The 12,696-nt window shown below is 33.2% G+C and overlaps 1 protein-coding gene across 5 annotated transcripts in view; it reads left to right on the forward strand.

Moving 5' to 3' along the window:
* MAPK10 (mitogen-activated protein kinase 10) overlaps positions 1–12,696 on the forward strand; it is a 332,407-nt gene that overhangs the window by 165,500 nt on the left and 154,211 nt on the right. For 3 of the 5 annotated variants that reach the window (XM_036853895.1, XM_036853896.1, XM_036853899.1), the window contains exon 3: positions 6,908–6,979. The exons of 1 other annotated variant lie outside the window; for it this stretch is intronic. In XM_036853895.1, coding sequence (XP_036709790.1) covers positions 6,914–6,979 — 66 coding nt within the window. In that variant the 5' untranslated portion in view covers positions 6,908–6,913. Of the gene's footprint in view, positions 1–6,907; positions 7,007–12,696 lie in introns of all 5 variants that reach the window. One more of the 5 variants, XM_036853897.1, reaches the window with a different exon arrangement.

The following is a 12,696-nucleotide window of genomic DNA, read 5'->3' on the forward strand; positions in this document are numbered from 1 at the left end:
GTAGTGAGGTGGATGGACTTAGAGGCTGTCATACAGAGTGAAGTAAGTCAGAAAGAGGAAAACAAATACCGTATGCTAACACATATATACGGAATCTATAAAAAAAAAAAGCATAAAAGAAAATGGTCAGAAGAACCTAGGGGCAAGACGGGAATAAAGATGCAGGCCTACTAGGGAATGGAGTTGAGTATACGGGGAGGGGGAAGGGTAAGCTGTGAGAAAGTGAGAGAGAGGCATGGACATATATACACTACCAAACATAAAATAGATAGCTAGTGGGAAGCAGCTGCATAGCGCAGGGAGATCAGCTTGGTGCTTTGTGACCATCTAGAGGGGTGGGATAGGGAGGGTGGGATGGAGGGAGCTGCACGAGGGAAGAGATATGGGGACATATGTATGTGTATAACTGATTTACTTTGTCATAAAGCAGAAACTGACACACCATTGTAAAGCAATTATACTCTAATAAAGATGTTTTAAAAAAAAAAGAAATTGAAAATATAACTACCATAAGATCCAGAAATCCCATTTCTGGATATATATCCAAAGAAAATAAACCATTATCTCAGAGAGATATCTGTACTCCCATGTTCACTCTAGCATTATTCACAGTAGTCAAGGTATAGAAACGTGAGAGTAGAAAAGTGATTGCCACTGGCTTGGTGGGGGAGGAGGAATAGGGTAGGGAGAGGTTTGTAATAGGGCACAGACTATCATTATAAGTTGAGTAAGATCCATAAGAGGATCTAACATATAACATGGTGACTATAGTTCATAGCACTGTATTATATAATCAAAACTTGCTAGAGATTAGAACTTAAATGCTCTCACCAATAAAGGGGGCAGGGAATATGTGAGGTGATGGATGTGTGAATTAACTAGATGGGGGAAATCCTTTCACAACATATACATATATCAAGTCATCATATTGAATACTTTAAATGCCTTAAACAATTTATTTGTCAATTATACTTCAATAAAGCTAAAAGAAGAAAGAAAAAAAAGAATATAGGGATAAAATACAAAACTAATTGTATGATGGTAGACTTAAATTCAATAACATCCATAATTACTTTAAATGAAAATGGATAAATGTATCTGTTAAAAGGCAGAGATTATCAACAAGTCATCACTTCTCTTCAGTATTGTACTGGAGGCAGGACAATTAGGGAAGAAAAGGCAGATCGGAAAGGGAAAAGCAATAACTGTCTTCACTTGCAGATGACATTTCTGTGTATAAAGAAAATCCTAAACCATCAACAAAATATTTACTAAATTTAATAAGTGAATTTAATAGGGTTCTAGATACAAGGTCATGTACAAAAATCAACTTTATTTTTAGAAATGAGCATTTAGGAAATGGAAATGAAAATATGCCATTTACAATAGCATCAAAAAATATAAATGCTAAAGAATAAACTTAAAAAAATATAAGGTCTATCTATATACTGTAAACTACAAAAGATTCCTGAGATAAATTAGAAAGAACTGAAGTAAATGGACAAATATACTATGATTGTGGATAAAACACCAAATATTAAGATATCTATTCTTTCCCAGGTGATCTATAGTTCTAATGCAATCCCAATCAAAATTCTAGAAGGATTTTTAAAAATTTTGAAATGTTAGGCTGTTTAAAATTAATGTGGAAATACAGAGGCCTAGAATAGTCCCAAAAATAAAAGAGAAGAAAAATTTGGGGACTTACCTAATTTTAAGACTATTATAAAGCTACACTTATCAAGACAGGATGGTATTAGGGTGAAGATAGACAACAGATAAATGGAATAGAAGAGAATCCTGAAATAGACTTGCATTGGTACAATCAACTGATTTTTTAACCAAGGCAGCAAGGCAACTCAATATTGAAAGGAAAGTCTTTTCACCAAGAATGCTTGAAAAACTGCATATCATTAAGGAATAGAAGTGAACCTTAACATATACATCACACCATGAATTAAAATTAATTGGAGAGATATCATAGACCTAAAAGTAAAATCAACAATGTAGAGCTTCATGAAGAAAATGTGGAAGAATATCCTCATGAACCTGGATTAGGAAAGATCCCTTGACAAAATCAAGAAAGCACTAATAATAAAAGGAAAATAAATCATAAAATAAATTTCATAAAGATTAAATATTACTCACTAAAAGACAGCATCAATAAGCTGAGTATGCAAGCTACAGACTGAAAGAAAATATTCATAATCATGTAACTGACAGTAAACTTTAATCTGAAATAGAGAATTTCTGCAATTTGTATAAAAAGACAAACAACTCGCTTCCGCCACCCACAGTCCCGCCAAATGGGCAAAGTATTATACTTGAAAAGTCATTCTACCGAGTAAGATAAATAAATGGCCAATAAACTCATGAGAAACATTCTCAACACTATTAGTCATCAGGGAAATAAAAAATAAAACCATAATGAAATACTACTAAACACTCACTAGAATGATTAAAATTTAGAAAACTGATAACACCAAATGTTGGCAAGGATGTGAAGTAACTGAATTTTTATGCATTGCTACAGGGGGTAGACAATGTGTCTGACAATTTTTAATAAGTTAAATATATTCCTATCCCACGATCCAACAATTCCTTCTTTAGGTATTTTTGCCAAAAGAAATGAAAACATATTTGTGCAAAAATACATGTATATAAATGTTCGTGCAGTATTATTGATATCCAAAAAATAGAAACACCTCAAATGTCTAAAAGCAGAATAGAGAATAGATAAACTGATACATTTTACTCAGCAACAAAAAGAACAACTACTGATACTTATGCCAACATGGATGAACTCTAAAAGAAGCCCAATGAAAAAGAGTATATACTGTATGATTTCATTTATATGAGCTCTAGAACAAGAAAAACTAATCTATATGGAGAAAGAAGTTAGAACATTGTTGCATGGGGGGTGGGGACTATTGTCAAGAAAAGGGTACGGGGATTTTCAGACTTTACCTTCATCGCAATGTGAGTTACATGGATATATGCATTTGTCAGAACTCATCAACCTGCGCACTTTAGAACTGTTCATTTTGCTGTGTGTAAACTATACCTGGGCAAACTAAATTTTTAAAAAATTAAAAATAAGAAGTGGAGGTAACTATCTGGCAAAAATTATACATGAATCTCATGGAAATGCAATAAAATAATCTCACAGATTGAAATTTGAGGAGTAAATTGTTTCTTTTTTTGTTCTGTTTTACTTTTTACTTATTTTATGACTGTATTTTAGTAACTTTTTTTCCTGTAGTGGATTTAGTTTCTCATATAACAGAAACTCTAGAATTAGAAAACTCCAGAATTTCTTAATTCAGTAGTTTAATGGTATCATCAAGCACAGAGTTCTTTCTATTGTTCTGCTTTACACTGCTCAGCATTTCTTCTCAAGATCATTTCCTATTAGTGGCTTTACGAGCGTTTTGGTTCTGGACATCCATGAAGAGATAACAATGCCTAGCAAGAGAATGAAAGACCTTGTTCCTTGTGTCATTTGAACCTTTTTCTATTATAAAATATCAGACATATCAAATAGCATATATTTTATACCTGTAGGGTTTAAAGAATAATAATGAAATAATGTTGCATGACATCACTACTCAGCTCAAAGTAGTCATAACGGATACCATTGAAAACCCCTGCAAGCCCCTTTCTAGGGGTGTTCTTCCCCTCCCTAGGAGATAGCCAATCTCTTGAATTTTGCATTTTTTATTCTTTTGCTTTTCTTTATGTTTTATCATAGTAAAAAAAATTCTTAAATAATACATTGTTTAGTTGTGTATATTTTGTAACTTTCGTAAGTGAAGTTAGCCATGACTTCTTTTCATTCATTTACCGTGTTTATGATATTTGGCACGTTGATATTTGTTTCTTTATACAACCATTTCATTACCATATAGTATTCCACTAAATGAATGTACCATAGTTTATTTATTCATTGGTTTTTCTGTGATTATTTTTTTTCCAGTATTAATTTTTATTATTTATTTCTTTTGCTATTACAAAAGTATTCTAATGAACTGCCTTTTATATGTATCTTGGTAGCAAAACACAAGAGTTTCTCTGGAAATATGTGTAGAAGTAGAATTGGTGGGTGTTAGGCTATGCACAAGTTTACTGTATAATGCTATTTTCCCCCTGAATTTGGTTGTTCCAACTGCCAAAATTATCAGCAGTGTATAAATATTCCCATCTGATCAACTGCTTTGCAAAACCTGAATATTATCATACTTTTCAGTCTTTATTAATATGATAGGTATAAAATAGTATCTCAATGTGGCTTTAAATTACACATATATTTATGACCCCTTTTATATTTCTCTTTTTTATAAAATGTAATCCATATTGTTTGCCCATTCTTCTGTTGGGTTCTTTGTCTTTTTCTTCTTATATTTTAGGAGCTCTTTATAGATTCTGGATAAATCTTCCTCTGGTTATATGTGTTTCAAATATTTTTTCTAAATTTATGGCCTACTTCTTTATCACATTTTTTCATAAACAGAAATGATTCATTTTAAATAGTCTATTTTATCAGTAGTTTCCTTTTTAACTTAGCATATTTACATATTATTTATGATGTATTCCTCAGACATTAAACTACATTTCCTTCTATATTATTTAAAGTTTGGCCTTTCCTGAAAATTTTAATCCATCTGGAATTGTGTTTTGTATACAATATGAGGTAGGGGTTGTCAAGAACTTTGAAGAGTTTTAGATGTTACCCTACCTGCAAGCTAACAAGGTAGCTTGCCACAGTTTCATGAATGCTGGCAGAAGATAAGCGATTCCTGGGTTAGATCAAAATTCTTTACTACTCACGTTAATAACAGGAGCTAGAGTGTCAGAATTCATGCCAGTTTCTCAGGCTCAGTTCCCACAGGGCGACTCAAAGAAGGTCAGGTGACTACTGCACATACAGTGAGTGGTGTTATACAAGAGGAACCCCAGGCTTAGGGAACCCAAATCTCTTATGGTGGGTGGTTAACATGCCTGACATATGCCCCAGAGGGACACCTTATCTATATTATAGTGGAGAATAATCAAACCTGCCTTATGCTCCAGAGGGAGATATGTTTGCTCTATAACCATCCTTGAGAAGATAGTCTGGAATAAAGGCAGCCAGTGCCTCTGCCTGTAAGACATGCAGAAATATGAGAAGCCCATAGAGAATTGTCTCTAACAAGGACAACTCCTCCCTCCCCTTGCCCCAATATTTATGACTAATTGTCTCAGCTCGGTTTAATGCATAGTCTCTCCTTTCCCCAGATATCTTTAATATAATCAGGTTTAAATGTTTATATTAACATAATTTAACATAATCAGTTTCCATATACGTATGTGTTTGTTTCTGGGTTCTCTATTCTATTAATCAGTAGTCTATCTCTGTATCCACCCTGCGTACCTTACTTACTACAACTTTATAATAAATCCTGATCTCTGGTAGAGCAACTCCCTCCCCAGCCTCCACAAGCACCCATCTTATTCTTCTTCAGAAATGTCTCATATATTCTAGTCCTTTCATTCTTCCTTGTATTTAAAAAATCTACATAGGTTCCAATGTAAAATATTTTTTCTTGCAATTCAGACCTTCCTTCTGGGATTGTTTTGCTTGCTCCAGAATTTTGTTTGAAACTTTCTATAGTAAACTTTATGCAGGTGTCTCTGCTGTGACTTCCCACCGTAGATAGCTTCCAAGCTTTGGTTCCTGTATTCTGCATGCTGCCCTTTAAAAGCTAAATTTCTGATCTTCAGACATCAGCAGATGGTCTGAGGATGAGTGACAGGTTCAGCTCATTTACTTCTCTGCATGGATCCTTTCACATTGTTTTCAGCCTCTCAGAACTTTTCTTGCCTTTTTTTTGGGCAGCTCAGCTATGCATTTTAAAAGACATTTTGTCTATTTCACCTAACCTTTCTAGAAGTTTTGCACTGAAAGTGGTTTTCAAGATAGCTAATCATTCATATTGCCAGAAACAGAAGTCTTGTGTCAATAGTGGTTTTAAAATTGTTTAATCTCACAGAATTGTATCTTGCACACAATACATATTCAACAAAGTGTGTTTAATTGAACTGAATAAGATTTTGGTTGGGTTTTTCTGATGCTGCCTCATCATTCCCAAATAACCCAGTACCTAATTTGGCATTTCCACTGTTAGATTATTATCCTCTCCTTAAAACTTTACAACATTAAAAAATATTTTAAACATACAGAAAGCAATATACTTGAAATCTTTGTACTTACCACCAAGATTAAATACATGTTAATATAGTGTCCTATTTTCTTTAATCTATGGTTACATGGTTAGATAACAAAGCAATGCATATTATTTTGTGTACTTTAAAATTTTACATTAATAATACAGTGATATTCATACTTTTTTGAAAGCTGCTTTTTTTCCCCACTCAACATCATGTTTGAAATATTTTCCATGCTGACACCCTAAGCTTTGATTCAATTATTCCAAGTCCTGTCTGTAATTTTATTATAAATTAAATTTTATTTAATAGTCCTTTTATTCTACAACAAATATTCTTATTATATATATCCTCTTAAGCATGTCTTTGAGTATTTTTAAAAATTAGATGCCTAGAACTGAAAGTGCTCTATAATAGGATATACTTAACTTTAACATATTAGGTATATCCAGTTTCTTATATCTGGTCTTTATGATTGTGATGACATTGATCATTATAGAAGATAGGACATTTTTTCACCTTATTTTATTATTTAATATTTACAATTTGTGAAAAGTACTTAGTACTGGTCTGGACAAGGATTATGCGGAATATATGCAGTGTATGAAACCTTGTGTATAATTCAAATTATACTAAAGTTTATACTATTCAATAATGAATAATTAGGTGATTTGGAAATTCATGCCCCCATTTTTTTCTATAGGTATTTATGAGCCTCCATTTATTGTACTACTGCAGTGAACCAACCTTGGATGTGAAAATTGCCTTTTGTCAGGTGTGTGTTCCTTACAGGTAAAACAAGGTACAGTATATTCACTTGTATTTCCATTTTGCCAACGCATCTTGCAAATGTTCCACACTAAAGTGAATGTTTATATAACGTTAAAAGTAGCTTAGGAAGTAGAAGCTGGTAGCTAGATACTGTTTTTTTCCCCCCAGTTCATTTATGTTAGAATAGGAATTAAGAGAATTCTTTTTAATGTTTATAAATATAGTACTTGATCACTGTATAAAGTGATTTCTTACTAGATTTAACATCATTAATATGTCTTTTTCAAATCCTTAAAATGTGGTTTTATTCATCAAACTAGCTAAAGTCTATGATATTATTTTTCATCCAAGAACTGATGAGCCCCAAGTAGAGTATCTCTAGTACTGAAATAAAATAATATGTAGGTAGTGCTCCATTTGTTTTCTGATGTTCAGTTCTAACCAGTAGTTGATAACAAAGATAAAACAACAATAATGACTAATAAAGGTATCTTTAACCTACAATGAGCACTAGTGAGAAGGTGTTGTGCATGGACCAGATAAGAGTCTGCACTCCTGTGTTCATACAAGTGATATTCTTAAGAAAGAGCCCAGCTGGGGCACCTGTACCTACTCTAAGTATGTTTAGGTAGTTCTAACTTAAGCCTGTTGTCATGGCATAATTAATAGTGCTCATTTTTACTCTCAGGAATTTTTATTTGGCCAGTAAATTTCATGGTAACTCTATTCATACCCCAAGCAGAGAGCACTTCTGTTTTTTCTGTAATGATTTTCATTGCATGTTCTCATCAAGATGGGCTGTAAACAGAGAATGACATGCATCCCTTGAAACAAGGTTTAAAGAATAACTCTGCAGCTTCTATTATTTTAATACAATATTTTCTGATTCTAGAAGTAACATGTACTGATTATAGAAAATATATAAAAATACAAAGGGAAATAAAACATTGGTAAATCTATTCTCCCTGAGCATAGTTAGAATTTCTATGGAAAAGTAAAATGTGTTACGTGCTATGAATGGGATTTCTTGTCTGTTTCATCTCCCTGACCTGTAAATTCTTGCAGTGCCAAAAGCCTCAGACTTTCAGATAACTTCTCTTCTCTAACTAGAACTCTGGATCTGGACAGCTTAGTTTAGAAATTCCAAATCTGCCACTTATTAGCCATTTACTTGTGAGCTTGGGCAAGTTAGTTAACCTTGCTGTGCTTCAGTTTATTTGTAAAAAGGGAAAAAAGTAATAGTACCTACCTTCTAGGTTTATGAGAATTAAGTGAGTTAATACTTGCATAACAGAGTACAGTGCTGGAATATATTTTTGTTAAATAGCTAACTAAATTTTAAATAAATTTACATTCACTCTTCTTATGCTCCCATTGAGTCCTAGTGTTTTAAATATTATCAGTATCTTGAATACTCCCCAGTTATATCTCCATCACAAACCTCTCCCTGAAACCAGACTCATAAACCCAATTGCTTGTTCTACATCTCAGCTCAGATGGCTAATAGGCATAGCAAATGATACATAGACCAAACCAAACCCTTGATCTTTCCTCCAAAATTGCTCTGCTCTAATTCAGTAAATGCTAAATCCATCTTTCCAGTTGCTTAGAGAAAAATCTTCAGAATCATCTTTTGGACAATAATTTGCATCCAATCTGTCAGCAAATTCTGTTGGCTCTACTTTAAAAATATATCTGGAATCTCACTACTTCTCACCATTTTCTCCACCACCATTCTGATCCAAACCTGGATTATTGAAAGAGCTTCCACTTTTGCTCACCCCCAAATGGTTTACTCTCAAAACATCAGCAAGAGTGATATTTGAAAAATATAAGTGAGATCATGTCACTCCTCGGTTAAAAACAAAAAAAAAGCAAAACAAAAAAACCTTCCAGTCAAGTGAAATGTCTTCCCATCTCACTTATGGTAAAAATTCTTAAAATAAATACACAAGCCTTTGCCATGTACCCACCTAGACACCCCTCCTTCAAATGCTCTTCCTTTATTATCCACTTGGCTCACGCCTTCACCACCTTCAGGACTTGGCTCAAATGTCATTTTTAAGGGAGTCTTTCCTGCTTATCCTATTTAAAATTGCCCCTTCCTAATCTACACTGCCTACCCCACACCGCCTACCCAACTTCCCTGTCTTTCTATTTTTTTCCCTCCATAACGCTTTTTGGTATCTGATACACTATATATGTAACTAGCATGTTGTTTCTCTCACTCCGCTAGAATGCATTTTTCAGTTGGGCAGGGATTTTTTTTCAGTGGTGTGCTGTGAGCTCACATAGGCTCACAAGAGTTGATTGTGCACATCCCTTCTCAGCTTTAAGTTCAATGATGTCAAGTTGGTAGATTGAACTTTGTCATGATAGGAATATGTACATTGTGTAAATAAACCATTGCTGCAGATAAGTTCTCTCCTCTCTCTCACCCCCAGCCAGTTGTTGAACAATTAGCAGCACATGGTTGGGATTTTGTCTCTTTTGCACACTGCTGTACTGTAGCACTAAGAATAGTATCTGGCATAGTGTGGGCTCACACCAAATATTTGCTTAATGAATGAATGATATATGTTTGGTTAATGCAATCAATTGCAACTGTGATAGTGCTCTGGTGAAAAATGAGCAGACCTGAATTTCTGGTTAAAATATCTGGGCCTACAGTTTGCAAGATGTATGACTGTGAGCCATTTCCTTAATGTCCATGATCCTAGCCATTTACCATGGGCATTAGTACTTACTTAAGAAACAAACCACAAACAAACAAAAAGTTTATTTTTTACATATTTCAAGATCAAGTCTGAATTTCAAAAATTATCAATAAAAAAGTCTTAAAACTTCAGCTATTACTTTTAATCCAAAGAGTTTTTATGTAGGTTGAAGTTATTTTTAGATCAGCTCCCAAAATTTGGGTACAGATGCAGAATGTCTATTTCTAGGAAGAGTTATTTTAAAGCAAAGGAATAAAGAGAAGTGAAGCATGAACTTTCTTAATGACCCTGATTTTTTTTGCTTGCTATGAGCTTTTGATATCTAGAAAATATACATGCATATTCTATAACTTAAAAATATCATAGCAAGCAGAAAATTTCTAGTTGTGATTCAGCGTGCTTTATTTACTTTCCGGGTAGAATTTTTATTTGATGTTAATGTTTTTCTTTCCTGTGGCTCTGAGCCTCATTTAGTATTCTAGTAATTTAAAGAAAATACTGTATTTATTTTTAGAGGCAGAATTATCTACTTGGGTTTACTTTCAAACTATGTTCTTTGGAAGCTTCTCATTTCATGAGATATCTCACGGATCCTTGGTATGCAGTGGTGGTTAACACCATCTCCAGCAGGGTTAGGTTGCTCCCAACTTCTTACCACACAGACAATACACAAAGACCTTTAAGTAACTTGTCAACAATTAGTGATCAAGTGTATCCAGAATTCGGGTCTCTTGAGTCTTAATCTTTGGCTTTAAAAAATTATATCATATTTATAAGTTTTTCACTGTTATCAGTAAGAAATCACAGAAAATATAGAAAATAAAATTGCCTGGGTAGTTATTTATCAACAGTAAATATGTACATTATCTGTAGTAGTATTAACCTTTTTTTCTTAGTTGAATTATTTGAAGAACATGGGATTCATTGAGGTACTCCTATTAATTTTGTTGCTTTTTTCTTTAAAAAACATCAAGCAGCTTTTGCAGGCAAGAGGTTTCTTGTAATATTCTGGAGAGAAATTTGTCTTAGACAATGAAAAAATAATCTTTAGTTTGCACTTGTATGAATCCTTTACAAAAATATAGACTGACAGGGAATTGAAAGTGCAAAAGCTCTTGATCCTCCTGAGAAATAGGTAAGCCTTCTTAGCCTGCTTTTCTCAATTAAATAAAGAAAGGCAGAACTATTAAATTTCACTCTATGAATTTTTAAAAATATCTGTGAAAAGTGCTATTTTTGGAACTCTGCTGTACTGAATAGTACAGGGCTTTATACACAAGAAATGTAAGAAATATATACACAGAGAGATAATGTGTGTTGGGAAACCTAATGCACACCCACTGGTGTCTACAGCATTTACCACATCCTGATTTGTGTTACCATTGGTTGTACGGGTTTGTGTTTTCCCCACTCAATGGTGACTGTCTCTGGGACAGGGCCAGGGCATCTTCATCCTTGTCTTCCAAGCCTGGAATTCTATCTTAATTCAGTAAATGTTCAATAAATGCTTTTGGGTAAAAGAGAGTAAATAAAAACTCAGAAAAACACTGTGTCCTTAGTGGAAATTTGCTTGCCTTTCAAAATCAAGTCAACTTCTCAACATCTTACCATCTTGTAAGTGTATATTAATATATTTAATTGCATTTTGGTTAATTTGCTAATCATAAATCAGTGTTAGTCTAACATTTATCTAAAAAGTTATTAACTTATTGTCCTCTCTAAATGTTTACTGATGCATGAGTTGGTTATGAATCATTTAAAATGATTTCTTGATTTTCAGAAAGCCTGAGAGATAGAAGGTTCAAATCAGTGAATCAACAATTATGAGTCTAAGTAACACTAGAAATAAAGGGACTGAGTTCAGTGGGCTTCTTTTTGTTAAGACACAGAAACTCTTCATGCCTTCTTACATTGTCTATGCAAGGAGATAGCTACACATCGACTGATTATTGATTGGTTCCATCATTCATTTATTCAACACATCTTTACTCAGTGCCTATAATATGTATCTGTAACTTGTAGAAATTAGGGATACAGGGTGAGTATGGTTACTCTCCTCAAAGAGCACACTGTCTAGTCTAAAGCAAAGTAGAGAGTGGCTAGGCTTATAAGCATAAAGAAAACCTATTCTGCTTTGAGTTAAAAACCTCAGTGGTAACTATGGGCTAAACAATAGCGAGTGAGAAAAGAAAACACCCCAATACTTACCAAATGCTTACTATGTATGATGACTTCATTAAGATTTTATTTCACTTAATCTTTAGAGTGCCATTAATTACCAAGACAGAATTCATTTATGTTTTATTCTGGGATTGGAAATCTCAGCCATTATACTAGAAGGTCTTTCTCTAGTCCCATTATGAACTTTTTGAAATCTTCTATCAGTTATACAGTGTTTTGACTGAAGTGAGTAGCAACTAACTATAACTAAGAAAAAAATACTATGATTAAATGCAAAGAAGCTTAAGATTCTATTGGTCACCAGTAGGAAAAAAAGAAGACTTTTATATATATTCCAAAGGACAGTTGTGATATATAAGGTCTAAAATATTACTGGGGACATGACAGAAATAGCAGTCTCTTTGTAGAGTTCTTACTAACAGAATTGTTCTTCAGTGTCTTTTGAGGTCTTAATGTTTTTTGGTATAGCACCTTGTTAGATATGATAGCCAAGACTGAGCATGTTGAATTTTTTCTAGTTAAAGCAATGCTTTTCTTATAATAGATATAAAATATTACTAGATGAGTTGACTAGTTAACTAAATTTTGCTACTCTAATGTCTGGATAACAAAACCACTATATGTGTATATGTAATAATTTTCCTAGCCACAGATGATGGCTATTCTAAATAAATAAAAACTTAACTCTTCAGCAAATTTCAAAAGAGTAAATTTAGTGTTACATTTGTGTCTTATACCTTGGGCAGTTTTTTTCTTAAGATTGATTAAGTTATTCCAGTTAATAAATAGATTTAGTTATGTTACTAAAGCTTATCTAACAAAA

The sequence above is a fragment of the Balaenoptera musculus genome, chromosome 5, assembly GCF_009873245.2.
Source record: "Balaenoptera musculus isolate JJ_BM4_2016_0621 chromosome 5, mBalMus1.pri.v3, whole genome shotgun sequence".
NCBI lineage: Eukaryota > Metazoa > Chordata > Mammalia > Artiodactyla > Balaenopteridae > Balaenoptera > Balaenoptera musculus.